General features: G+C 52.9%; 4 protein-coding genes across 4 annotated transcripts; 3 read left to right on the top strand and 1 right to left on the bottom strand.

The window, feature by feature from the left end:
• Positions 1-1,966: 1,966 nt before the first annotated feature.
• GNL2 (G protein nucleolar 2) lies at positions 1,967-11,499 on the top strand. Its single transcript, XM_018081385.2, has 16 exons — positions 1,967-2,030; positions 2,109-2,193; positions 3,044-3,138; positions 3,586-3,725; positions 4,972-5,156; positions 5,420-5,486; positions 6,540-6,698; positions 7,258-7,371; positions 7,494-7,622; positions 8,021-8,125; positions 8,234-8,392; positions 8,538-8,654; positions 8,979-9,409; positions 10,051-10,130; positions 10,819-10,916; positions 11,319-11,499. The coding sequence occupies exons 1-16, from the start codon at positions 1,967-1,969 to the stop codon at positions 11,466-11,468; spliced, it is 2,178 nt and encodes a 725-aa protein (XP_017936874.2). The 3' UTR covers positions 11,469-11,499.
• A 616-nt stretch (positions 11,500-12,115) lies between these two features.
• DNALI1 (dynein axonemal light intermediate chain 1) lies at positions 12,116-14,565 on the bottom strand. The gene is made up of 6 exons (XM_029963070.1): positions 14,526-14,565; positions 14,172-14,391; positions 13,894-14,063; positions 13,297-13,475; positions 12,936-13,100; positions 12,116-12,454 (listed from the first exon to the last, which is right to left on the bottom strand). The coding sequence occupies exons 1-6, from the start codon at positions 14,563-14,565 to the stop codon at positions 12,419-12,421; spliced, it is 810 nt and encodes a 269-aa protein (XP_029818930.1). The 3' UTR covers positions 12,116-12,418.
• SNIP1 (Smad nuclear interacting protein 1) lies at positions 14,564-18,189 on the top strand. The gene is made up of 4 exons (XM_029963069.1): positions 14,564-14,694; positions 14,771-14,882; positions 15,315-15,874; positions 16,774-18,189. The coding sequence occupies exons 1-4, from the start codon at positions 14,564-14,566 to the stop codon at positions 17,036-17,038; spliced, it is 1,068 nt and encodes a 355-aa protein (XP_029818929.1). The 3' UTR covers positions 17,039-18,189.
• Positions 18,190-18,741: 552 nt separating this feature from the next.
• Positions 18,742-25,343, top strand: MEAF6 (MYST/Esa1 associated factor 6). The gene is made up of 8 exons (XM_029963068.1): positions 18,742-18,820; positions 18,851-19,058; positions 19,137-19,224; positions 19,744-19,789; positions 20,300-20,492; positions 23,316-23,345; positions 24,106-24,139; positions 24,599-25,343. The coding sequence occupies exons 1-8, from the start codon at positions 18,742-18,744 to the stop codon at positions 24,605-24,607; spliced, it is 687 nt and encodes a 228-aa protein (XP_029818928.1). The 3' UTR covers positions 24,608-25,343.
• The last annotated feature ends 2,188 nt before the right edge of the window (positions 25,344-27,531 follow it).

The raw sequence follows: 27,531 nt of genomic DNA, 5'->3' as shown, positions 1-27,531 counted from the left end.
GAACAATATCCGACCCATACTTATCAGATATTCAACAAACAGCCGCGGGGACACTGCCAGTTAAACACCAACTGTTGGCCCCAGTGATGGAATTTGGGTCAGGGAACATGTGAGAACAAGGAGAGTGCAGCAGAAAGGATGAGTTGGTGCCAGTGTGAATGCAGGTCCCACACGTGATCAGCAGGATCTTAGGACAGAAAATCCCGCCCATAGCCCACTCCAACGGGGACACGCTGTGAGCACAGCCAGGGACAGGGGCTGAGCCCTCACTGCCAAAGCTTCCAGCCTGGGATTTCAGCACCCAGCTCTGAGGCATCCCCAAGACAAGTTCTCCACACCACAACCTCCTGCCCAAAGCTGGCTGGGTTTGTTCTCTCACAGAAAGAGACAGGGACCTTCTGGCTGCACCCCAAGATCTCTTGCTAACAATAAAGAAGGAGTTTTCTTAAGGGAAAGGAAGAAAGAGTGGGGGAGAGCAGAGCAAGTATTACTCAACTATTTAGTCTAAAATTTTGAAAATCAAAAGGATCTTCTGACAGATTGATATTGACTCTAATAGAAAACACACTTGTCCTGGGAAAACTCTCCTACATGAGCCTCGAGTCTGATAGCTTAGACAATTATCTACAATTTGGAATTGATTTTTATGCCCACATCAGTGTGTACTTTTTCAATGCCCAAGGCACAGATAATTCTATTAAGAGAAAAACCAGAACTTGTAGGCTTAAGCCAAACAGCCTCCAAACTCCAGACTCCATCTTACAAAACATCTCCCAGGCCTGACTCATCAGGGCTCCCTTGCACAGCAGGGACTCTGCACCTCACAGCAAAACGCTGAAAATCATTAAAAGAACAAAACCCCAGCAGCTCTGTTATTGTTCTGGGTTTAGAGGAGCATTAGCAGCACCAGAAGGATGTTGCACTGGCCAGGAATGCTCTGCTGCTAATAAGTGTTTAGGAAGGATGGGCCAGGGCTGTGTTTTGGGGAAGGATTTCCCAAGGTGCTGAGCTTGGCCCCGGCCCAGGCTCTGGTATCAATTAACACCATTTCAGTGCAGCTTTGTTCATTTCCCCTAGGTGAGGAGCTTTCAGACTGCTATTAAAATCTGGCAGTAACACAAACGTAGGCTTAGGCTTTAGACATAGAATTTGCCTAAATTTGATTTGTTACTGCACTGTCCGTGCAATTCTTTACACGCACATAAAAACACCAATGTTGTTATTTCTAATTTTTAAAATTCTTTGCCAGTAACCCAGAAGGAACAGCCCCGTGTGCCTGTAAACACCCACCAGTACTGCCCTGTGCATGAGTCTCTGCCACGCCAGTGGCCCACCAGCTGCCCCAGTGCCCTCCAGCAGTCCCAGTGCCCCTCCAACTGCCCCAGTTCCCCACCAGCAGCCCCAGTTGCTCTCCAGCTGCCCCCACTCATCAGCAGACGGCGAGGAGCGCTACTGCCGCGCTCCCAAACGATTCCCATTATGTGTCTATGAACAAACATTCCCAAACAATGGGGGCTCCCCGTGCCAGCGGCCCCGCCGGGCCTCAGAACCGCCTCGCGGCCCCGGGAGGGACCCGGCCAGACCCGCAGCGCCCCGGGCCCGGGCACAGGCGCGTCCCGCCGCCTTGGGGCCGGAGCAAACTCCCGGAACGGGGGGACAGCGGAGGACAAAGGACACGGAGGACAAAGTGACACGGGAGGGACAGGGGGCACGGGGCCCGGAGGGGGGGGCAGGGGGGGCACGCGTTGCCCACATGGCGACCGGGCGCGCTACGTGCGCCCGGATGACGCCGCTGCGCTGCGCCGCCTCGCGGCGGCTTCCCGGAAGTGGGTCATGCGCGCCGAAGTGCGCGCGGTGTCGGCCGCCCGCCCGAACACTCCGGATCGGCGGAGACACCGGACGGGCCACCGCACCGACGACACCGGCACGAGCAGGGACACCGCACCGAACGGGGAACCGGACTTGCATGGTGAAGCCGCGGTACAAGGGCCGCTGCACCATCAACCCCTCCCGCGCCAGCACCAACCCCGGTACGGGCCAGGTGGGCCGGGACGGGCGGAACGGGACGGGCAGGGCCGGGACTGACTGACCCTCTCTTGTCTCTGCAGATCGAATCGGGGGCGCGGGGGGGAACAACATGCGGGACCGAGCGACCATCCGGCGCCTCAACATGTACCGGCAGAAGGAGCGCAGGTGGGGACGGGCGGCAGAACGGCTCGGTATTGGAACGGGCCTGTGTCAGTGCTCTGTGACCCCGGGAGCTGGGGAGCCTCACCCTGAGCCTGCCCCAAGCCTGGCCCACAGCTCCAAGCAGCCCAGCCATGTCCCAGAGGTGCAGCTGGAAAAGGCGCTGCAGAACAGCTGAACGTGTCCCTGAAATGTCATGAGTCCCGAAACCACCCAGAATTCCCAGATTTCCCACAGCAGCATAGCTCAAAAGCTGCTTCCCAAATGCCTGAAGAGCCTGACTCCCCCTGGCTCCTGCATGGAGGGATCCCCTGAGGGGATTCCCCCTGTGCCCCACTCAGGGATCAGGCTGGGGAGCAGCTCCCACCGTGTCTGTGCTGTGGGGGCTCTGGGAGTCCTGCTTCACATCAGCAATTCTGGTTTGTTTTGCCCCATTTCCTGCTGTCTGGGCAGCAGATGAGGAGGAGGGATTTTGAAATGTTGCTGAACTTAAAGGTCTGAGCTTGGGAACACTGTGCTGATGAGTGCCCTGCAGAGCTGGTTAAAAGGCTCCAGAGAGAACTGAGTGGGGTTTGCTAGAAAATGGTCCTTGATTCCTTTTGCAACCCCAGGAGCCCTCCCTGGGCTGACCCAGACAGCTGGAGGGAGGGTCTGGCCAGGCTGGAGGGAGAGCCAGGGCTGTGAGTGCCACTGCTGCTGTCAGAGCTGGATTGACTCCCCTGCACAGGCCAGGGAACACTCTGGAGCACTGGCTGTGGGTGAAGGGTCTCCCTGGATTTCACGGATGTGCTCCTGGCCTGGCACACACAGGTGCTGAAGGGGTGAGTGCACTGACATGTCCCTGTTTGTCCCTTAGGAACAAACATGGCAAAGTGATCAAACCCCTGCAGTTTCAGTCCACCGTGGCACCAGGCACAGTGGCGAGGGTGGAGCCAAATATCAAATGGTTTGGTGAGTTTTGTTCAGCTTCCAGACTCATCAAGCTGAAAAACTGTTGAGCTTTGTGTGTTGGAGGGTGTTTGTTTCACAGTTGTGGTCTGAGGGCCGTGTGGGGCAGGGACTGAGCTGAGGGACCCCTCACCTCTGGCTGTGCTCTGGGCATTTGGTTTCCCTAAGGGTGGTTATTCTGGTTCCTGTGGTCAGTCCCTGGTGTTTGCCCATGTACATGGATTTTAAGTGTCCTAGAGATAGTTTTAAAATTTCCTTTAAATGGTGGGAAAGAGAGGGATTGGCCTGTTTGTGCATATTTGGAATCCCAAAGTCTCAAGTAAAATCCTCTGGTTTTGTCCCTGGTGTTTTTGATCCCAGACAGAGAGTTCCTGTTTTATTGGTGTCCCTGGGGTCTGTGGAGCAGTTAAGTGAGGAATGGCCAGGTGCAGTGTTTGTTTTTACGTGCAGGGAATACTCGTGTGATCAAGCAGTCGTCCCTCCAGAAGTTCCAGGAGGAGATGGAGACGGTGATGAAGGATCCTTACAGGGTGGTCATGAAGCAAAGGAAGCTGCCCATGTCCCTGTTCCATGATCGGATCAAGCCACACGTGGGTGTCACTCCCTGTGCAGGGGGGGCTGTCGGGAGAGGCATTTACCTGTGGACATGTCTCTGCTCAGTCTGGGGAAATGTTAGTTCTGGAAGCTTTGGGAGAGGCAGCTGTAGTGGATTCCTTGGGGAAGGATGGTTCTGATTCCCTGTCACTGCGGGCACTGAGTGTTAGGGCAAAGAAACAGTGAGAAGATACCTTATTTAATAGAAATTCCATTTTGCATTGGGAAATTACCCAAAAATCCTTCCCTGTGAGGGCAGTGAGGCCCTGGCACAGGTTTCTCAGAGAAGCTGTGGCTACCCCATCCCTGGAAGTGTCCAAAGCAGGTTGGACAGGGCTTGGAGCAACCTGGGACAGTGGAAGGTGTCCCTGCCCATGGCAGGGGTGGGACTGGATGGGCTTCAATGTCCCTTCCAACACAACCATTGTGGGATTCTGTGATAGGTTATGATATTACCATATTACAATATATTCTCTGATAGGTTTGTGTGCCTGCTGATGTTCTGAATGTTCTAATGCCTCTAACAGCTCCTGGACCTTTTCTGAGCCTGTTTCACACTGCAGACACTGGGGATGAATTTGAACGTGTGTTTTATCCTGTATCACAAATCCTTGTGCATGCAGACTTCATTTCTAGTACATCAAGTTTTAGTTATTGCCAGTTTTTTTCATGGTGTCTGAACTATTATTCTGGACTCTTGGTAGCTATTTTGTCATATGGAAACTTTTTAAGTTTTATGTAATAAAAATGTTACTTAAATTAAGAAAAGGTTATGTCAAAATGTGCATTACAAAACCAAATTGCTGCTTTCAGCAATGAATTGTTTGCTGTTCCAAGAAAAGTTGGCTTTCATTGCAAGCTTTAAAAATCTACAATTTTGATGGTAATTGTCCCTGACAAAAATCTGAGAATTTGGCGAGATTTATGCTCTTGTTAGAAAAATAAGAAATGATCAAAGATAGCAGCTGAATTTTCATCATTGTGGCTGTAATTGCATTTGACACCATTTATGGTGGAAGAACTGAAGCATAGTTCTTTGGCAAGTGCACAGTGTTTCGTTGCTTATTAAATATCCACTCTTATGTTTCCCAAAGCTTAAGCTGGAAAACTCAAACATTGTTATGGACGTGCCTGTCACTTGTCACAGGCTCCAGGGCTGTGTTGAACTCCAGGCTTCTTCAGTATATGTCACGAGAGATGGAAAAAGTGGTGGTTTTTTTTTACCAACCTGTTTTTCCTCAGACCTCCAGGGTTCACATTCTTGACACGGAAACATTTGAAACAACGTTTGGCCCCAAATCACAGAGGAAAAGACCAACGCTGTCTGCAAGTGATGTGCAGGCTCTGGTGGAGAATGCTGAGGCCTCCTCAGAGTCTTATGACCAGGACAAGGACCGAGACCTGGTGACAGAGGACACTGGTGTAAGGTGAATGGAAGGGAAAAATGATTCATTGCTTACTTGTCTGAAAAGCCAGCCTTGTTTTAAAAGAAGTATCTGGTACACCTATCAATGCTGTTACTGTGTGAGGACTAAGGAAAGTGAGATTAGCTGAATTTGGAATTTTGGCTAAATCCCAGCTGTTACTTGGGCCTCATCTTCTCTTTTGTCTGTAAAAGGCTTTAGAGAAGAGAAGATAACACTGTGACCCTGTTTCTGTGGTTGCTGATGTCTCTGGTGATGTCTTCCAGGGATGAAGCACAAGAGGAAATCTTTAAGAAAGGACAGTCCAGAAGAATCTGGGGTGAGCTCTACAAGGTAAGTGGCATTTGGAATTCGCAGCAGAGTCACGTCTGTGGCACAGGCAGGGGCTGCAGCACAGCACTGAAATCCTGTACAGCAACAGTGAGAGAAGCTCTAGGAGAAAACAGAGTTTCATTTCCAAATCTCTGCGTGACTGAGCTTGATTCTTGAGCTCTTGTCCTACTGGAACAAACATTGTTAAAATACATTATCTAGAGGACTGGCAAAGCAAAGATAACAGTTTCTCTTGGATTCCTGGGGCTTCACCACAAGTAAACCAGTCGTGTTCCCTGAAGTTTCTTTTGGCTAAAAACATCTGGTGTGTAGATGGGTTCGTCTTGGGAGAGCTCTGACCCTTAATTCCCTGTGAGCCACCTTGGCTGCTAGAGAAATGAAGACTGAGAGTTTATGCTCTCTCTCTGACTGTTAGGTGTGAAATTGCTTGACTTTTTGCTCTGAATTTCTGAATGTAGCTTAAAACCTTTTCATTTGGATCTAAAAGCACTGGGAATGATCGAGCAAAACAGATTTCAGTAAGAGGCTGCCAAAACTGCAGGAAAAAGCTGTGAAACAAATTCACTTGGCTTGAAGCAAGTTGTAAAATGACAGCTCCCTGCTGTAGATGCTTAGTGGACTAACAGCAGGTTCCTGCTTGGTTGTGTGTTTCATATTGATCCAGAAAACATCCTTTATACCCTGATCCATTATGAAATGGCAGAAGGGAATTGCTGCTGAATGGATGACAAACACTGGGGGGTTGTGTACTGAAGCAATTGGTTTTTTCACATTTGGGTGCGCTGTTTTCTTTCCCTGGTGCATAAGAACAGGTAAAGCTATTCAGCTGTCCAGCCTGAATTTGGAGGGGATTTAGGAGAGGGGAGAGTGGAGCATCAGTGGGTGTTAGTCTGAGCTTCACAGGTCTGAGGGGAAGTAGCAGTTGTTTGTGAAGGATACGAGATTTTTAAATTAATGCTGTAGTTTCAAAACTGACTAGTTTTCACTTGGGAGGTACAGATGTCTTGCTTTCTGTAAAATCCTTTCCTTCTGTGTGATTTTTTTATTTTTCAGGTGATCGACTCGTCAGATGTTGTTGTTCAGGTTCTTGATGCCAGGGATCCCATGGGCACTCGTTCCCCTCATGTGGAATCTTATCTGAAAAAGGAGAAACACTGGAAACATCTCATTTTTGTCCTGAACAAATGTGATCTCGTTCCTACCTGGGCTACTGTAAGCACAGTCCTGCCTGTTATTCCTTGGACCCTCTTTGTTCCTGTTGCAGCTTGGCTGTAGCTCCATGCCAGTCCCCATGCTGGTCTGGAAGGGTGTACTGCAACTGGGGCACTGGGAGCTCTCTGCTTGCCTGCTGTAAAAGTAACAGTTGCCATGTAAATCTGTCCAAGTTTGGCTGAGTTGAGCAACACTCACCAGCCACAAATTCCCTACTTCCTCTGTCTGGATTTAACAGTTCAGCTGTTGTCTCCAGAGTATGCTAAATGTTAGTCTGCCTAGGATCCATATCCACCCCAGCTGGTTTGCTTTATGTCGTTAAACTAATGAGTTTTAGCTAGCAGTGAAGGCGTTTTTGGGAAATTGTTTGTCTTTTATACAAACAATACTCAGTGCTTTTAGCTGTTGGGTTGGGGAAATGCTTCAAAGGTTCTTCCCTAGCGATGTTCATGGCCATTGCAGCTGTAAGCCCAGTGCAGACACTGTACCCCCCTCTCTGAGCAGATGGTGTCACCCCCTCCAGCCCCAGGTCCCTAACCCAGCCTGTTTGCCTCTCCAGAAGCGTTGGGTTGCTGTCCTTTCCCAGGAGTATCCAACACTGGCTTTCCACGCCAGCCTCACAAACCCTTTTGGCAAAGGTGCTTTCATACAGCTTCTAAGGCAGTTTGGAAAGGTACAGAACAATTCTGGGGATCTGTATGGTTGGGGTGGGGGAGTTAGTGTGTGGTGTTTTGCTTTGTTAGGGTTTGGGGCTCAGTGCTGCAGTGTGTACAAGGATGTGTTATTTCTCACCAGTTACACTCTGACAAGAAGCAGATCAGCGTGGGGTTCATTGGTTACCCCAATGTTGGCAAGAGCTCAGTGATCAATACCCTACGATCCAAGAAGGTCTGCAATGTGGCCCCCATTGCAGGGGAAACAAAGGTAAGAACATCCCTGTGTTACAGAAACAAATAAGCTCGTGCTCGAAGGCAGAATTGGTGTGAAATCAGCCCGATGACATTGGCAAGTCCAGCACTGAGCTGCACGGGCTGTGTGGCCCAAGGAGTGGCTGATGGGCAGTCCCTTCTCTGAGGCACTGCTCTGGCAGCATTCCCAGGTTCCCACTGTGCCACTCTGCAGTGGTGGGAGTGCTCCATGTCTGTGCTCTCCTGAACCAGGCGCTGGCTCAGGCTCTGTCAGTGCCGGTTCTGTGACTCGTCCTCACAAACAGGACAGTAACCAAGCGCTGAAGAGCAGCTGCTGCCCTGTTCCAGGTGTGGCAGTGCCCTGTTCCAGGTGTGGCAGTGCCCTGTTCCAGGTGTGGCAATGCTCTGTTCCAGGTGTGGCAGTACATCACCCTGATGCGGCGCATCTTCCTCATCGACTGCCCCGGGGTGGTTTATCCCTCGGGAGACACGGAGACAGACATCGTGCTGAAGGGAGTGGTAGGTGTCTGCACGGGGGGCTGGGGAGCTTTGCTGTTGTCCGTGGGGTGGGCTCAGAGGGATGGATACACACTTCCAAAGGGCTGATCCTCTACCCTGTGTTTTCAGGTTCAAGTTGAAAAGATTAAGAGCCCCGAAGACCATATTAGTGCTGTGCTGGAAAGGGCCAAAGCAGAGTACATCAGGAAGACATACAAAATTGATTCCTGGAAGGATACAGAAGACTTCCTTGAGAAACTTGCTGCTAGGACTGGAAAACTGCTAAAGGTGTGACAGCTTCCTGCATTTGCAGGCTGGAGAGCGTGGGGCCTGTTACTGAACATGGGAGATGGGAACGTTTCTGTTGCTTACAAGGCTTAGGAAGGCGCTGTGCCCTGCAAATGTGGGCAGAGATTGTTCCTGGTTCTTTCAGGGTGGTGAGCCTGACTTGCAGACTGTGAGCAAGATGGTTCTCAATGACTGGCAGAGGGGCAGAATCCCATTCTTTGTGAAGCCACCGAATGCAGAACCAGGTGAACCAGGTTCCCAGGTGAGAATGTGAAGCTCATGCCTTCTCTTCTACATATTATTTGATTTTCTTAATGGCATTCACTGCTGCTTTTCCCAGAGTGCCATGAGACTTGGGCAGTGACTGGGCTCTGCCCAAGCCTGGTCACTCAGGTGACACTTGAAGTCAGTGAGGACCAGGTTTGTGCTGTGCTCTTTACAGAGATATCTGAGCCACTGCTGACTACCAGAAATGTCAGTGATTATCACATTGTCATCGGAGGCTTTTTCCAAAGAGAAAAAATAGAAGTTGGAGATGATGGGACAGACTTTGTGGATAATATATCCATGACACTCTTCCTTGCAGCCTCCTGCATTGGAAGCAGCTGTGACCTCAAGCCAAGATAATACTGAGGAGAAAGTCTCTGAGTCAATGGCATCAGGTGTGGAGCCAGAAGAGAGGAACAACCCAGACACTGAAATCAGGCAGCTCATGTCCCACGTTCGGCAGAACTTCGGCAGGATTAATGTGGCACCTCAGTTCTCGGAAGAAGACCTGGTTCCTGTGGATGTGCCAGGCTTTGATGAGACAGACAGTGATTCCTGTGGGGAGGAAGAGCAGGAGGAGGAGAAGGAGGAGAATGAGCAACAGCAGGATGCAGGAGAGGAGGAATCGCAGGTGGCTGCACCGGGTGCCAGGGAGAGTTCTAAAGCAGTTCTTAAGGCTCTGGAGGACAAGATTGCAAAATACAAAAAATTCCTGGATAAAGCCAAAGCCAAGAGGTTCTCAGCAATAAGGTACCTGAATCTGACCAATGTTTTGCAGGGGAGGAAAGGGTTGATGTGACTCTGCTGTAGTTCCATTCCATGCCTGACTTGCTTGACAGTTCCCCTGTGCTGCCTCACACAAGCCACAGTTTGTCTGGTTTAGCCATAAGGGTTGGAAATTTGGCCAAGCAGCAGTTTGTTTTTGAAAGGTTATTCCAAGAAGTGCTATTTACCAGTATAATTAAAAATGTTCTCACTTTTGAAAATTGCCTCTTAAGCTATGGGTTAGAAATCTCTTGGTATTCTGAGCAGCAAAATTGTATCCTTGGATCTCTCCTTGATGTTGGGTTATACCAAGGCTGATTCCTACCTCGATATGCCAGGTGGGTCCCTGTGCACATGCAGAGTATCCTGGCCCATAGAGCAAGCTCAGTTTTAGCAAAGCTCACTCACCAGCCCTGTGAGGACGGAGATTTCAAGGTTAAGGGTTATATTTTGTCTCTTGTGCAGCACACAAGCCCAGTAACTCCAGAGACAAGAGTACTGCAATATGTTTTTTAGGTGCAAAGACTGTGGCTTTGGTGCTGACGGGGGACTGGGGTCTGCTGGAGACCGGTGGCTTCTTGGTTTGTGTTACAACAACCTTTTATTGCTGATTTTATCTTCTGTAGAATCCCTAAGGGACTGAGTGACAAAGTGTTTGCAAAATCCATGCAGAAGGCTGAAGAATCCAAAGAAACTGAAGACAGAGGTAAAACAAGATTAGTTAATGTTCTTAATCCGTGTTGGGAAATCCTGTGAACCAGAGAAGAAAGGGAGTTAGGGGGAGAAGCATCCACTGGCTCCAGCATCCAAGTTCTTTTCCCCTGAAGCTGCTTAAATGTCCCTTTAGCTGACCCCAGAGCTGCTGCTGACCTGCTATAGCCTCGGTGTAGAACACCTGTCTGTGTGATGGGAGATGTCCCTGTGGGTGAGGGAAGGTCCAGAGAAGGCAAATGTTGTGTTCCCAACAGCCTGGGCTCCAGGCTGCAGCCAGAGCAGCTCCCTCTCCCTGGGGTGTTACACAAGAGGGAGTGAGGGGGGTAGGGACGTTATAAAAGCACAGAGATACTTCAGTCTGTAGGTTTTACTGTGGCTTCAGTTGCCATAGGCAATTTGATTAAAGGCACAGTCAGTGGGAGAGCCCCATTCTGAAAGGACTGTGGCAGTCTCCTGGGCTTACTTGAGGCTGGAAGCAATCTGCTTCCTGAGAGCAGCTTTCATAGTAATAGCTACTGAATCTCTGGTGAGGAGCATGCACGTTGTTTGGGTAGAAGCTGTTAAATAAGGCCAAAAGAATGCATTGCTCAAGGAGTTGGGATGGTGACCCCAGTCTGAAGTTCTGCAAACAAATGGGTGTTCTGGAAGATACCCAACTGTGTGATTTCTGCTGGTTGCAGGCAGCACAGAGAAGAAAAGAAAGAGGAAAGCAGAAGAGGGAGGTGATGATGATGACCAGTTGGGTGAACAGCCTTGCAAGAAACTCACATCCAAAGAAGTAAGTGTGATTTCTTGCAGTACAGCTGAGCAGGGAAATAGAGTGGCTTTTTTATCCATGGATTGCCCATTACCACTAAAGAGCTTTGAGATTCAGCCTGAGCAGGAGGGGAGTGAAGACTGAATTCTGTTATGAATGTCCTGTCACAACTTATGTCACAGCCCTCTTACCTGACTCTGCACACTAGGTTGCTTCTTTTACTACTCATGTAAAGATTGAAGCATAGCTTTCTTCTTTAAGAGCATAGGTGGGTGGGTTCCCTATAGGTTCTCATCAGTAACATTTTGTTGGAAATTATTTATTTTACTTAAGGCGTGTGGAATGTGAACACCATTGGAGAGTGGCAGACATTGAGGCTATGGATGCTGGGGATTTGCTAATGTGTTTTGTCTGTGTTTGCAGAGGAGACGAGCCGAGAGGCAGCAGCGCTCCAAGAAAGTTGGAGTCCGGTATTATGAAACTCACAACGTGAAAAATAAGAATAAGAACAAGAAAAAAACTGGCTTGGAGGAACAAAGATCAAAGCACAAAAAATACAAACATAAGCAATAGCTGCTTATTCTATTAAATTTTACATAAAACAGTTCTAGTATGCGGTGGCTTTTTTTACTATAAAACTTGCAGTTCCCGTTCAAAGCCCAGTGTGACCGGTCTGTCCTGGCCCCAGGAGCAGCATCTCCCTCTTTGTTTCTGCATCATCTGAAAGTTCTTTGTGCAGTTGGAGCTGATGGTATTTCCACATCTCCATCCCAGGCCAGCAAATCCTGCACTGGCCAAACAGCTCCTCCAGTGTTGCTCAGTGGTGGGTTTTGGGTGGGTTTTTTTCTGGAAACCGGCTTTCTGGGTTTTTCACATGACTGCAGGGAATTCTCTTTCCCATGTCTGCTTGCTGTGGAACCAGCTGCTTACACAGGTACCTCAAGTCAAGATTTCATTTGCTTCCACTGAAAAGTGAATCCATGACTGGCATGGTGTCCCTTTGTCTCACTAGAAACCATCGGCGAGTGCTTCACTTACCACTGACAGGGATTTCCAGGTACAATCGACACCAGTTTGCAGGTACTCAAGGAATACCCCAGACACCTAAGAATCATCTGCTATTCGTTTCTTGGTGCATGGGACTTGCAATTCTTGTAGACACCTTTATATTGTTTCTGAATTTTCTACAACATTTTCAAATTAATAATATCAGAGAGATGTTTGCATTTAAAAATGTTTATTAGGTTTTACTTTGAAGGTCATTAGCACATTACCAACAGGCAAGTCCCAGACACTGCTCAAAGAGCTGACTGCTGAGATGGCACTGAAAGAGGGAGCAGTAATTAATGAAGCTCTTGAATTTCAACTCTTCAAGAGAAAGAAAGAAAGAACACAGTAATGCTGCCTTCAGTTACTGGTAAGTGAAAACTCAAGATCGTTGTAGGAAGACAATTCTTTGTCACTAATTGCAAGCTTCTTGCTCTGACAGCTTTTCTGAGCCTGCCTCGAGGACAACAAAACAATTAGTTCTTTGCTGCAATGATGCTTTCAAGTTGTGTCTGAAAAACAAATGAGACAGTGAGGCAAATTAGATTCAACCTAAGAAATAAACCTGCAGTGCTGAGGGACTAAACTGTTGGATGTTCACATCGAGGAACTGAGGGATCCTGCACTGCTGCCAGGAGAGCCAGGCCAGGTTTGTTCCCCAGCCATTCCATTCCTTACTACATGTTTTATAAATTAGCTTGTCGTTCCTGGCATGCCCAGTTGTTGCATTCTGAGGAGAACAGAGCTGGCCTTGGCTCTGTGCACTGAGACACTCAGCTTAGAATGTAAAGCATCAAGGGGGAAATTAAATAAAAGCTGTTGAAACAGTGGTCTGAATTCTCTGATTTCAGGTTGGACTATGTGAGCTAAATTAAATATTTGGCTCTGTAGCATTTGGAACACAAACTGACTCTGGGAGTAAAGGAGCTGGGAACAGCAAGTTTTGTGATTACTGAGACAACTTGACGCCCAGTTAGTGGATTTTTTACTGACCTTCAGCTGCTGGTTTGTCCGTTTGAGGAACAGAACCTCCTCGTTGTGTTTCTTCTCCTCTATCTCTCGCCGTTCTACTTCTTGTTGTTCAATAGCCTCACATTTGGCTTTCTCCTCACTCACTTGCTTTTCCAGCTCCCTCCTTTCCTCTTCCAGCTCTGCAATCTTGGGAAAGAGCACGGATCTCTCAAGTTTTGTTGATGAATAGTCAATTTTCAGTTAAAAGTGGTGTGTGGTACAGTCTCTAAAGCATTTCAGATACAACAGAACCAGGCTTCAGGAGCGCAGCAGAGCCCGAGGACTGCGAGCCGGGCGTTTTGATGGTCTTTGCTGCCATCCCGCGGCAGCACCCCCGACTCACCCGTTTCTCCATGAGGGCCTTGCCCTGCTCTGCCTGCAGCGCCTTGCGCACGCCGAAGGCCACGCTGCTCTCGTACAGCGCCTGGTAGGCGGCCAGGGTGAGCTGCAGCTCGTCCCGCACCCGCAGCAGCAGCAGCCCCCGCTCCGCGCAGCTCACCGTCGTCTGCCGGATCAGCTCGTCTGCAAGGGAGGCACAGCACCTGCAGCACGATCTCTGGGAGTGCTGCACACACACAGGGCCCCTCTGACCGTTCTCTGCTCCACAGGAACAGCAGATAAAAGAGTGATGGTGCAGCCCCTCAAGCAACAGCAGTGGTGCTGATCCCCTAAAGCTGTAACAGGGAACACCTAAGAACGTGTAATGACTTTTTGCAGTTACAGGGAAGCCTCTAGGGGATCCTGCTCCAACCCATGGCCACCCCTTGCATTTGGAAGACCAGCGTCGTGTGCTGTCAGTGTGTGAGTTAGACAGGCTTCTGAGCTATTTTAAATGAACTGTTGGGTAAGTACAACTAAAAGGATTTTGAGCTGTTCTGCACGTGTCAGCACGTGTTGCCAGCCCTGTCCTTGGCGTGTCAGCGGTGGGAGGAGCACTGACCGAAGCACTGTGTGTAGAGCTCCCTGCGCACGGGGCACAGCCCGGTCTCCCGCGCCTGCCGCTGCTGCAGCTGCCGGTCCAGCTGCTCCTGCAGCTGCACGACGTCCCGGCGGGTGCTGGGCGCGGTGGACACCTCCTGTACCCAGAGCTTCTGCGCCTCCTCCCACTCCCTGCCAGAGAAGCAGAAGCGTTATGGGCCGCCCCGGGGCCCGCCGGGCCGCCTGCGGCCGGCCCGGCCCGCTCACGTCGCGGCGGCAGGAGGGTTTCAGACTCCTGACGGGTGCTTCGGGGGAGGGGCTGAACGCGCCCGGGTGTCCGGGGCGGCGGCGAGGGGGTCGTCTTCGCCGAGGGCCTGCCGGGGGCCGGAGAGGAGAGCGCGGTAGGAGCGGCGGGGGGACGCGGCGCCCTCGGCCCGCTCGCCGCGGCAGAGCGCGTGTTCCTCGTGCCCCTGTCCCCGCTCACCACCCGCGGAGGCCCTGTCGCCCGCCGGCTGATCAGCTGTGTGGGCAGTAAGGTCGCAGCAGCGACTCCGGCGGGGCGCCCAATGGCGGCCAAGGGTGCTGTTGCCGTGGCGACGCGCGACGCCGCCGCCCCGCGCAGCCGCAGCAGCGCTCAGGCGGCGGAAGTGGCGCGAGGCCGGAAGTGGCCGCACTTCGTTCGGCACGGCCCCATGGAGGCGGGGGGGGAGCGGGCGGCGGAGCGGCGGCGAGGGACGCGGCCCGTGAAGGCCGACGGCGCAGCCCCCCGGGGAGCCCGTCGCCGCCGAGCGAGGAGCGGGGCGGGGGCAAGCCGCGGCAGCAGGTAGGGAGGCCCGGCTGCTCGGCCCCCGCGCACGGCCCGCGGCCCCGCCGCTCACCCCCCCTCCGTTGTTTTCCAGGTCCGCCCCCGGCGGAGGAAAGCCCGGTCGGAGCGGAAAGGAGCCGCCTCGCCCCGCGGCAGGAGGGAGCCGCAGCCGCAGCCCGTACCACGGCACCGTGAGGGTGAAGCAGGTAAAGGGTGCTGTCGGTGCGGCGCTGGCCCGGTGGCTGTTCCCGGTAGACTCGACCGTGCCCGGGCACGGGAGGCGCCTCCTCATTCGGCAGTTCGGTTCTGCGGCCCCTGCAGCCCGTCCCTGAGCGGAGGGGGGTCTGGACGGGTCTGCCCACCCCAGGCCGTGCCAGCGGTGACCGGAGCACCCGTGCGAGCCCAGCCTGTGCCGCGGCACGGACGTCCCTGGCAGCTGCTCTCTGAGCCCAGAGCTGGCGATACCGCCTGTTTCTTGTGCTTCAGTCGGTGCAAATTGTGGGAACGGGAGTCGTTTGGGCAGGAGATCCGTTTGTCTGGCGCTGTATCAGACCTGGACACGCCTGCCCCAGAGCGTGCTGTCGGTGTGTGGGGTTGGGGTTTCGCTCGGACCCAGAGCCTGTCCCTGTGCCCTGCAGGAGCGGGACGAGCACGGCCGCAGGGGCAACGAGGAGCGCAAGCCCAGGCACTCGTCAGAGCAGGAGCAGCGGCGGGACCGGAGCGGGGACCGGGACCGGCACAGGGACCACTCGGAGCGCAGGAAGAACCTGGGGGCTCGAGGCCACGAGCGGGACGCGCAGACCCTGCGGGAGCAGCAGGCGGAGAGGGAGCTCTACAACGAGAGGCGGCGGGAGCACCGGCAGGGCAGCGCCGAGCACAACCCCGAGCTGCGGCCGCCCGAGGGCAAACCCAAGGAGAAGGCGGCCGCCAACAAGGAGAAGCCGAGCTTCGAGCTGTCGGGGGCGCTGCTGGAGGACACCAACACGTTCCGGGGGGTGGTGATCAAGTACAGCGAGCCCCCCGAGGCGCGCGTGCCCAAGACGCGCTGGCGCCTGTACCCCTTCAAGAACGACGAGTTCCTGCCCGTGATGTACATCCACCGGCAGAGCGCCTACCTGCTGGGCCGGCACCGCCGCATCGCCGACATCCCCATCGACCACCCCTCCTGCTCCAAGCAGCACGCCGTCTTCCAGTACCGGTGAGCCCCTGGGAGGGATGAAGCACAGACCAAACCCTCTGCAGTGCACGGCTGTCGGTCTGTGTGAGGGCCAGGCAGTGGAAGGGTTTAGGGGAATTTGTTTTCCAAACGTGGGGACGCTCAACATACCAACACGAGTCTGCACTTGGCCTGAGGAAGAGACACACTCCCTGTTCTTCTCAGGGCTTTTGTCACCCCTGGCCCCCCCACTCCCCTGTGGGGCCTTCAGACATGTCTGCAAGAACTCATCTCTCATACCTGGGAGTCAGCTCCTCTGGAATGCAGGAGGAGAAAACATTTAAAACTGTCTCTGGGAAAGATGCCTTTTTCCAGGCAGGAAAGCTTCCTTAAGCGAAAAACTCAAATCTCTTCATAGTAAAATTTCCAGAAGGGTCTTCTACGCTTACATTACTTTAGAAATTAAATTTCTGTGTGACTGCCATGGGTTCTCCCAGCAGTGACCCAAAGATACCTTTAATTCCTCTTATTTAGCCACAAGTAGAAAAATGACACGGTGGGGTTAGACACAGGGTAGGGTGTGAACCCGGGTTGGAATCACACTAGGTGTGATTGGCAGTGAAAGCATTTCAAGGAGAGGTTTGTTGCTTTGCTCTCTCGCTCTGACTCAGCAGGGGGGTGCTGCTGCTGCCAGCAGCAGTGCTCTCTTGGGGAACATTATCTCTCCCAGTGCAAGAGTTGCTGTGTGAAATCACCAGAGGCTTAGGGGATGCTGCAGCCTCTCAGAACCTGCTCTGCCACACACAGTTTCTCATTGCTCTCCTCGGCCTGTTCTGCTCTCTGCAGAAACCCACTCGCTCGTGGAGCACGATTTCTGTCTCACCTGCCTTTGGGGCATGTTCTCTGTGCCTCTCTTGTGACTGAGTGTTTGTGTTTTGCAGGCTGGTGGAGTACACCCGAGCTGATGGCACCGTGGGCCGCAGGGTGAGGCCCTACATCATCGACCTGGGCTCGGGGAACGGCACCTTCCTCAACAACCAGCGCATCGAGCCCCAGCGCTACTACGAACTGAAGGAGAAGGACGTGCTCAAGTTCGGGTTCAGCAGCAGGGAGTACGTCCTGCTCCACGAATCCTCAGATAAGTCTGAGGCCAATGCAAAGGACGATGATGAGGATGAGGAAAAGGAAGAAGAGTCTGACAGTTAACAGATGAGGAGGAAGTTGGAGAAGGGCAGAGGAGAGAAACTCTTTGCAGTTGAACGGGATGACCACGGAGCATCACAGCACTGATGCCTCTTGTTGCCTTAAAGTCCTTTTTCTGTTGCTGGTCTGTTCTCACAGTTTGTTTTGGGGGACTTTGCTGATTATTCATCTTTTATAGGTTTTGCATATCAGGAAATACAGCTTTACTTTCATTTTATTTGTCTCCCAACAAGCAGAAGAGCACCTGGACATGAAAGCACTGGTGCTGGAAACCCTGCACACACAGTGCCAGCAAACCATGTCAAACACAGATGACATCTGGAAAATTATTTTTATGACCTGTTTTGTTATAGCCCTTTGAAAATCCTACAGACTGAAATGTTAGTTAGAGAGTCCCTGATGCACGTCCCGTTCAGTAGTTTGCCAAATTCTTCTGCCTGTTGGAAGTTCTGACAGGAGAATTTATCCAGGTCACTGCTGAAAGGGCAGAAATGTGGCAAAGCCCCTCCTGTATTTGTATGTTTTGGGTATTTAATTTGCCTCATGGTGACTGAGGGAGGGCATTTCACTGGATTTTTGCCTGGAAATCACAAGGGAATGTGAAACAGAATTTAAACACTTCCTGGGATTTCAGGTGACTAGGCTGTGACGGGGGCTGAGGGCAGGGTCTGCCCACATGTTCCCACATTCGATGCTGACGCTGTCCTTGAATGTGGAGTGTCTGGGTCAAAAGCTGGAGCTGTTATTTCTGATCCCACCCTGCCACAGCGTTTGTTTGTCACACGGAAACTCCTTCGATGTGGTGACACGTTTGAACCAGAGTTTGCACTATTTAAGTTCTCTTTTTATAAAAAACTTACCTTAGTTCCTTGTTTAACTCAGTCTCCCCCTGTAAAGAAATCGCGTTTAGGAAGAGAAGCACCAATCCCACTCACTGGGGGTTGCATAGTCTTTGCTGTCTCCTCCCCGTGGCTTTATGTTAAATGTGTATTTCCCACACTTCGCGGGGTGTTTGTGGCCGCACCTGTTTGTTGGTCCCTGCCGTGTACGGACTGTCCGCCGGCCGTTCTCGTACCCGCGGCTGGAAACACTGACGGTGTAAATACGGGGCATTGCCGTGGGGTTTCGGACGGGGGTTTGAGCAGGAGGAGCTCCTTTGTATCTACTCCAGGAGGTTTTTAAATAAAGGCTTTGTAAATCCCCCGGGTGTCCCCGTGTCGCGGTGTCCCCAGTGCCGGTGGTGTCCCTGTGCCGGTGGTGTCCCCGGGCCGCTGTCCCCGGGCCGCTGTCCCCGGGCCGCTGTCCCCATGCCGGTGGTGTCCCCGTGCCGCTGTCCCCGTGCGGGTGCGTCCCCATGCCCGTGATGTCCCATGCCCGTGGTGTCCCCGTGCCGGGTGTTCCGGCCATGCCGGTGGTGTCCCATGCCGGTGGTGTCCCCGTCCGCTGCCGTCCGTGCCGTCCCATTGCCGCTGTTGTCCCCGTGCCGCTGTCCCCGTGCCGCTGCCGTGTGTCCCAGTGCCGGTGGTGTCCCCATCCCGGTGCTGTCCCAGTCGCCGGTGTGTCCCCAGTGCCCCCATCCGTGCTGTCCCCGCGCCGCTGTCCCCGGGTGGGCTGGGCTGGCTCGGGGGTCCCGCCCCGCGGTGCCGCCGCCGCCCCCGCGCGGCCGCTGCCGGTATCCGCGCGCCCGCCCGCGCAGGCCGCGCCGCATGGCCGCGCTGCACGCCAAGGCCGGCGGGCCCCCGCAGATCCCGGACACCCGCCGGGAGCTCGCCGAGCTGGTGAAGCGCAAGCAGGAGCTGGCGTGAGCGCCGGGAGGGGCTCGGGGCGGTCCGGGGGGCGGCCCGGGGCGGGGGGGCGGCGGCGGCGGCGCGGCCGGGCCTGCTCCATGCGCGCGGGTGTTCCGGCAGGAGACCGCTGGCAAACCTGGAGCGGCAGATCTTACGCCTTCGAGGGCAGCTACTGGAGGACACGCAGATGTACGGGAACATCATCCGCGGCTGGGATCGGTACTCACCAACCAGAAGTGAGTGGCGGAGGCTCTGCCCGCCCGCCCGGCCCCCCCGCCGGCCCGGCCCCGCCATCCCGCCTGTCTCTGTTTCAGGAACTCCAACAGCAAAAACGACCGGAGGAACCGCAAGTTCAAGGAGGCCGAGAGGCTCTTCAGCAAGTCCTCGGTCACCTCGGCAGCGGTGAGTGCCGGGATGGGCACCGGCAGGACGAGCAGATGCTCCTGACCCCACGACCGTCCCTGTCCCCATCCCCGCCCCCATCCTTATCCCCATTTATGTCCTAATCCCCATCTTCATCCCCTTTCCTGTTTTAATCCCTGTTTCCTTCCCTGTCCCCATCTCTGTCCCCATCCCTGTCCCTTGGTGCCCCGGTCCTGCCATGCTCCCCTGTGCTGCTGCAGAGCCACTTTTCCATTGGAACTCTTGCACCTGCCCTGTCTCCCTGACCTGAGCACCTCCATCCCACCCCACAGCCTCTTCCAGAGCCCCTTTCCTGGATGTCCAGGGAGTGGGAGGGCAGTCAGAACCCCGGGCCCCTGTCTCTGGTGTCACTGCTGTCCCCTGGCTGTCCCTGCTCCACACCCTCTGTGCCTCTGGGCCATGGGCACTTCTGAGGGACACGTCTGTGAGCTGAGCTCTGTGCTCTGAGCATTGGGAAATGAATCTCTGCTTGCCTTGACATCCCTTTCGGTTTTCCAGGCTGTCAGTGCTTTAGCTGGAGTCCAGGACCAGCTCATTGAGAAGCGTAAGTCACTTTGTCATTTCTCTGGGAATTTGGGAAGAATTTCACTCTCCCCACCATTCAGCCCTGTTTCAGCTCTCCAGATCTGGGCTGGACTCGGGGCTCCTGTCCCAGGCCCTGTGGATGCTGCCCTTGGGCTGCTCCCGGCCACTCCGGTGGGTGCTGTGAGGAACAACTGGAGTTGAACTTCCTCAGTACCTTCCACACTCAGCAGGGGTTTGTTGTGCAGAAAATGAATTGAAGTGGGTTTTTGCTTTTTGGAGGAAGAGGCTGGAAGAGCTGGAGCGCCTCATCACTAGGTGTGTCAGTCATGAGGGACGTGGAGAGGGGCCACTTACCTCCAGGATATTTAAAAACATTTCTGTGATCAACACCAAATGGGATGTGGTTCCAGAGAGCCTCAGTGCTGAGGAGCAGCTTCCTCTGTCCTGCAGAGATGTTTCCCAGGTTGTGTGTCCCACTCAGGGCTGTGCCAGGGCAGCTGGGAGCTCACCTGGGTTTGTCCCGCTCTAGGGGAGCCAGGCAGTGGCACAGAGAGTGACACTTCTCCAGACTTCCACAACCAGGAGAATGAGCCCAATCAGGAGGATGCTGAAGAGCTGGATGGCTCCGTGCAGGGGGTGAAGCCCCAGAAAGCTGCTTCCTCCACTTCCTCTGGGAGCCACCACAGCAGCCACAAAAAGCGGAAGAACAAAAACAGACACAGGTCAGTGGGATCAGCAGCCTCTTCGACACCTGAGCAGGTGGCTGGGGCTGGATTGAATTTATTGTAACCTTTGGAGTAACGGGCATTTGGGGTCAGTTGTTGGGGAGGTTTTCCTGGTTTGTAGCTGTGCATCCCATGGCATTTGGCAGGACCCCGGGGCCCTTGTACTGAGCTGGGGAAAGTGCTGGGGAAGTTAAACCAGCAGCACAGGGTGCTCCCTCCATCTGTGGCACAGCTGTGCTGGGCAGCTTCTCCAGCTCTGCTTTCTCTCCAGGAGGATAAAGCTGATTCCTTCCAGCAGGTCCTGACCTCCTGTTCTTGCTGCTTGGTTTCTGCAGATCCCAGTAAGACAGGAATGTCAGTGCTTTCTTTGGAGGAGGGGGGAAAGCAAATGGGAATGTTTTGGGGGTTGTGGGCACTCCCAGTATCTGGATTTCCACTCCAATGCCTTCCAGCTCTCATATCCCAGCCCAGTCTCTGTGTTGGCAAAGAGGAGTTGCTGTGTCACCTTCACCTCAGAGTGTTTGTTATTAAACTGACCCGAAATTCACTTGAAACACATTCCCAGAACTCTTTCTGGTTGGATTTATCTGTCCAGCTCTGCCCCTAAGGTGTGATGAGGGTGATGGGCTGGTGGCTCAGACCCTGCAGTGACAGGGCCTGTGAGTCAGGCCCTGAACAGGGAAAAACATGGAAATCCATGGAGAGGAGACACTGCAGAGCTGCACCTTCCTGGAAAGATTTCTGGAGCTGGGACCTAAGGATTAATAGAAGTAATGGAGCTTTTAAAACTCCAGAGTGCCCGTGCTGACTCTGAACTGTTGGCTCTGGGAAGAGATGGGCTTCCTCTTTAAGGGACTTGCCCATGCAGTTAAAGAGAGAAGTGGTTTAAAGTGGTAAAAGTTTACAAGGGGGGCTGGGGGCATTTGGGGTGGGGACATGAGGTAGGTACACTGCTTGAAAAATGCTTAACTCTTTTTTCTCCTTCATTAGGTGTTGAGTCATTAGCGTGTCTTTAATTCTTAGGTTAGAATTTCCTTCCTACAGCAGCCCGAATTGGGCAAACACCCAAAAGGACTGGATGTCCCTTTGGTTCCTCACGAGCTGGGAATCCAAAGAAGTTCAAATCTCTTTTTTTGCCTGTAGATATTTGGAAGAAGTTCAGGAATAACACAAGAAACTACATCCGTGAACAAGTCCAGAGAAACAACCTGTAAAACTGAAGTACAGCTTAAGAAAATTGTCATTTCAAACAAATTATAAAATACTCTCCCAAGCACTTCCCTGGACAAACCATGGCCAGCAACATGGTGGGGTGCAGGGCAGGTGCTGTAAATGATGTAAATCCCTTTGCTCCATTCCATAAACCCGGATTTTAGCGACAGGAGCTGGGGGAAGCTGCCCCTCGACAGGTTGTGTGGCTCTGGGTTCCTTCCCATTCCTCCCCTCTGCAGCTGTGGCTGCTGCTGTCAGGTCAGGCTGTTGGACAGAGGAGCCCTGCTCTGCTCAGCTGGGGCAGCTCCATGTCCCCAGGGCCTGTCAGACACACCTGCAGTGCTGAGGGGCTCAGGGAGGCAGGAATGGACTGTTTGTAATGCTTAACGGGGCCAGATAGATAATTAAAACAAGACAATTAAATTTTTCTGTAATAAAAGCTCTGTTAAAATTGTGATTGCTGTTACTGACTATCCCCTAAATTTTGGCAGACAAGACCAAACAATTTTCAAGTATATTTAGGTTAAAAAAACCCAGCAACAACCCCATCCCAGTGACCTGAGTGTGCAGCAAGAGCGTTAACAGGCCCCACTCCAGCCAGACCTATGGGTCTGTGTCCTGAGTGTCCTGGCATGAAAAAGAGAAAAATAAAACGAAATGTTGGCGTTTCTCTTTGTTCAGAAGCTCTTCCATTCACCAGCACACCTCTGGGTTCCACTCCCCCATTCCTGGGGAGCCGGGAGGTGCTGGGAACAGGCCCCGGAGGGAGCACGGCCTCACTGGGGTTCCTTGTGGGGAACTGGGGCAGACTGGGCAGCACGGGGTCAACGGGACACAGCTTCAGCTACACACAGGGTGGAGGTTACAGAGCCTCTGCTGTCACCCTCTGCTCCCTCCAGCACCACAGGGAGGCCAGGATGGGTATTTTCTGTGTGCTCAGCCATTTCCATGGCTAACAAGTGTTTGGTCTTAGCAAAGCAGGGCTGAAATGGGGTTCCACGGTCAAGCCTTCCCAGCCAGTGTCAGCTGTGGGCAGAGCTGAGTCTGAAGGCTGTGCTGTGGCACCTGTGGAAGGGGTGGGACTGTCACTAAACTAATCAGCTCTGGCCAAATAACTCTGGTCCCTCGTTAGCTGGGGGGGTGTGGGGAGGAACAGCCTGGTGCTGAGTTGGGCACCAAGTTCTGTCGCCTCTGCCTGAACCACCTTTGCCTTGCCCTGGCAGCCCAGCCCACCCCTGCTCCCTGACCCCCCTCTTTGGTTTTCCAAGCCCACGGGTTCCTCTCCCAGCCCTGAGCTCTGCACTCTCAGGGTCTGGCAGCTGCCCCTCTCAGCTCCTAAAATCCCCTCTGTAAGCCAACCCCACCTCTGTGCTAACCTCTTGTTCCCAGAGATCCGGTGGGGAGGGGGACTCTGGATTGCCATTCCAGAGTGCTTTTTGTGCCCAGTCCTGGTTAAGATACCTGAAGAACTTGATGGCGTTTGAACACTGGCTTTATTATTTATTTTATTTTTTAGCAATCTTGCTAGGGTGGCTAATCAACTAATTGATTTAATTCATTAGTATATTAATTTCTATTGCTTTCTTCCTTTCAAATGCTGCCCCTCAGCCCGTCTGGCATGTTTGATTATGACTTTGAGTAAGTTTGACTTGAATTAGTACTTGTGCTGTGTTGTTAGTGTGTAGACACCAATGTGCCTTTTGAGACCTCGCTAACCCCTAGTTTATCTGTTTAATTGTAGGTATGTATATTAGGTTAGGCTGGGAAGTTTTTTTTAAAAACAGAAAAGCGTGATGGAGGTAACATTTTATTTAATAACTTCAGCAAAAATTAAATTAACTTCACTCTTCTTTACCTTTCTGTTTCATATTTAAATAGATAAAACTTTTTAACTTTAAAACTTAGTTTAAAAACTGATTCTTCTGGCTTTGCTGCTTAAGGAGATTAGTATAGACTTCGATATTTCCTTCTGGAAAAATGTACTAAGCTCAATACCTTTGGCTCATATAATCCCTGTCACCCTAACTCCTCTCTCTATCCGAGTAAATAACCCTCCCACTATGTCTGGATAATTACCTGTGGCATAGTTACACCCCTGACAGATTAAATTAACATAGAGCATGCGTAGTCCCCCCTTCACCTGCCTAACTGCCCTGTGATTGATTGTGCCCCTTGATTAACTCTGTCTGGGAGTGGATGGAATCTGCTTTTTGGCAAATAATAACGGCTCCACTCTCCTGCTGCTCTCATTCCCAGTAATCCTGGGACAGCGCCCTGGCTCAGCCAGTTGGGAATGGATGGATTAACCGTAGTCTCTGTCGTAGCTGTGCCCTGTGCAGTAGCTCTGGTGTCGGGTCAGGTATTGACATGGACGTTTCTCTTGTCTCTCCAACCACAGGATTGATCTCAAGTTAAACAAAAAGCCAAGAGCCGTAAGTATCTGTGCTCTGTCCGTGTTTTCATTGCTCACTCTACACCCGAGGGGCTGCCTGACTCCTAAGCTTAAAAAACCCTCCCTGGGCTGTCATTTAAGTTCTTGTTTGAGGAGTGTCACAGTGTGAGATCAGCACTGTCCTGTGGCTGTAGCAGCAGCTGAGCCCAGCTGGGCTGTTCTGAGACAGGGTCACAGGTAACTCCTGTGCACTTCTGGAAAAAGCTGATTTGCACCCTGTTACCTTGTCATTACCTGGAGCATCGAAAACATCTGGTTTGAGTTGATGCTTGGGGTTGGAAGGCTTCATCCTTTTCAATGTTTAGCTACAAGAAAAAAAAATCTGGTTTGCCTGCAACTAATGGTGTGTGAGATGAGAGAGGACTGAGCTCCCCCAACTCCATGAGCAGAATCAGAGGTGGGAAGGTGTTAACCTGCCTGTGCTGTCCTTTCTCTGCAGGACTACTAGAGCCATGAGTGCTGATGCTCCTAGGATTTTGGTCTGTGACTCCCCACTGAGAAGCCCTGAAGCAGGATGGCAGCTGCAGCTGGAGTGACTCACTCTGAGGGACTTGGATGGGGGGAGGAAATCCTGGACCATGTACTTTGCGTCATTTTTAAATCACCTGAGTTGCAGGAAGACTAAGGTGGTGTAGGTAGTAGTAGTAGTCCTGAATTCCTGACTGTTCTGTGCTTCCACCTTGGTCGGGAACTTGCTGAAATGGCTGATGCTGCTGCCCCCCTGCCACCTGCAGACCCTCAGAGAGGCATTTCCTTTGCCACTGAAACTGGGGTAGAATTGTGTGTCCCATCCATGTTGTGAGACTTAGATTACTTTTGTTGCTGATATTTAGCTTTGTAGGTTTGGTTTGGTTTTTTGTTGGTTTTATTGTGGTTTTTTTAAAGCCAAAGTGTATAGTTAAAAGTCGACTTTGAGTTTCTTTGTTTAATCCGTGTAGTGGAAGGTTCTTCATTTTGTGGAGCAGCTTGTTTGATTCTTACTCAAGCAGAGAAGGTGGTTTGACCCTTTTCTCTTTCATTTTAAACACCATCTCCCAAGATTCCACAGTGATTTAGGTGTAGGAAGGGCCAGAGCTCAGAGCCAGCTTGCTCTTTGCTGTCACTGACTTTGGGTGGATTCTCTTTTTAATACAAACTTCTGTCATTTGTACATAAACAATAAAAGTTCCATGTTTGTCTCTTCCCATGGTTCGTTCAGTCCAAACTTTGACTCCTGGTGCTTTTTACTGTCCACCTGTTTTATGAGGACTTTGCTGGAGTCTTCCCCGTTGGCACGGGAGCAGTTCCTTGTCCCGTGGCCCCCGGGAGGTTCCCTTGGTGCTTTCTCTCCTCGGGTGGCTGTGACTGAGGAGTGGCTGTGGCTGCAGGGAGTGCCAGGCTCCAATCCCCAGCTGTGCAAGGCAGGACTGGGATGTCCCTGGGTTCTGCTGCTGCTGGCAGATTGCCCGTGGATCAGGGATGAGCTGGTGGGATTGTCCCTGGAGCAGTGCAGAGGGGTGAGGGCCAGGTGCTGCTCACAGCCCCCGGGTCAGGACCTTGGTGCTGCTGTGGAACTGAGCTTTGCTTCCCTCAGGGTGGGGAGTTGCTGTTGTGGTGCTGCTGTGTATTTGTGTAACCCCTGCTGATGGGGAGAGCCTTGGGAAAGGGGCCTTGGGACAGGGGTGTCACTGAGCCCTCAGAGTGTGTGTGGCCCTTGAAACAGCCAAGGGTTCATCCGTTCTGCTGCTCCTCTGATCCCCTGGGGTCGTTCTCAGCTCCCTCCAGGCACCCCAGTCCATGCAGGGCAGGACCTGAGTGAAGGTGGAGGCACAGGAGCAGAGTTCTCCCTCGAGCTGGGTCTGGTCCGGGATCAAGACAGCTCTGTGTTTGTTCCTGGATGGAGCTGGTTTATCCCTCAGGGAGCTGTGTCTCTGCTCAGGGACTGGCTTACACCACAGGGAGTGTGTCTCTGCTCAGGAGGGGCTTATCCCACAGGGAGCTGTGTCTCTGCTCAGGAACTGGTTTATCCCACAGGGAGTGTGTCTGGTCAGGGGCTGGTTTATCCCACAGGGACCTGCTCTCTGTGCTTGGGGCTGGTGGCTGCTTCTCCACAGCAGGGAGTGGGGGGGGTTGGGGTGGAGCAGCTTAAAGGCCAAGCTGCAAAGCTGGCCTACTTCTGTGTGTTTTAAATTACAGAGGTTAAATACAGGGGGGTGGAAGATCTAGGAAACAGGCCTTGCTGCTCTACAGTTTTGGAAAAGAGAACTCTCAGCTGATGGTTTTGATTCCCTGCCCTCGGTACAAAAGCAGGGATGGCTGAAGTCTCTGCTGCACCTCTGACCTTGAGGAAAGCTGACAGGCTTTTCTGGGCAGAACATTTTTGAGCAGCAGCAAAGGGCTGGTGTAGCTCGGAGCCCTGTGTGCGGGCGGGCTGTGTGACAGGGTCAGGCAGCTCCACGTTCCCTGTGACACGTGGGGGTGCTGCAGGGACAAGGGGGAACCGCAGCCAGTCCCGCCTCCGGCAGCGTTTGTCACCGAGGGAGGGGACAGCCTGTTCTGCCGAGGCCCCTGTCTGATGGCAGCAGCCTGGGGGGAGCACATTGATTAGAAAGCAAAATGGCAAATGCTTGGTTCAGTTAAAGGCACAGCTGTTCCCTGCCAGGTCCTGCCACTCAGCAGCCGCCCGCTGACTCCGACACTTGTGCCTAAAACCTCCATTTGATTTCTGAAGATTTCTATTTTCCTTCCTAAAGAGCCTGAGTGACTAAAGACCCCCAGGATGGCCAGTGCCTGGGCACAGGATTCAGAGCTGCACAGGCTTTACCCAAATGCTCACGAAAGCCAAAAGTAGAGGTTAGAAATAAATTCCAAGTCCTTTGCTTGTGAAAGATGGATCCTGAGCACAGAAAACAAGGATTGCAGAGCAGCCACTGTCCTTATGGCCCCCAAAGGTGGAGCAGGGAAACGCTAATCCCTGCGCAGCCTCGTCACCAAGAGGATTAGGCAGGAGTTCATCTGGGCCGAGGGTTGTCACCGGGCAGGACAGGAGGCAGCGCATGGCTGGGTAAGGGGGCAGAGGGGAGGGGGCCCGGGGGTCCCTGCCGAGCGCGTGTCCCTCGTGAGGGGATCTGGCCCCACAGACGTTCAGGCTCCCTCTCGTTGTCCTGGCAGGTGGCGAGCTGGGACAGGCACTGGCGTGTGGTGGCACCGGGCGGCTGCCACCCAACCCTCCATCGCACAGAGCGAGGCGTGGGCTCGGGGCCTGCAGGGCCGTCCCCTCCGTGTCCTGCTCCGGGGGTGCCATGGGCCGGCAGCGCAGCCCCCCGGGGCCGTGGTGGGGGCGGCCCCTGCGTGCCGGGTGCTGGTGGCTGCTGTGGCTCTGCGGGACGGCGC

The sequence above is a fragment of the Manacus vitellinus genome, unplaced genomic scaffold (assembly GCF_001715985.3).
Source record: "Manacus vitellinus isolate BGI_N305 unplaced genomic scaffold, ASM171598v3 scaffold_52_pilon, whole genome shotgun sequence".
NCBI lineage: Eukaryota > Metazoa > Chordata > Aves > Passeriformes > Pipridae > Manacus > Manacus vitellinus.
Note: the sequence above shows the minus strand (reverse complement) of the source record. Positions and strands in the feature narration are given on the sequence as shown.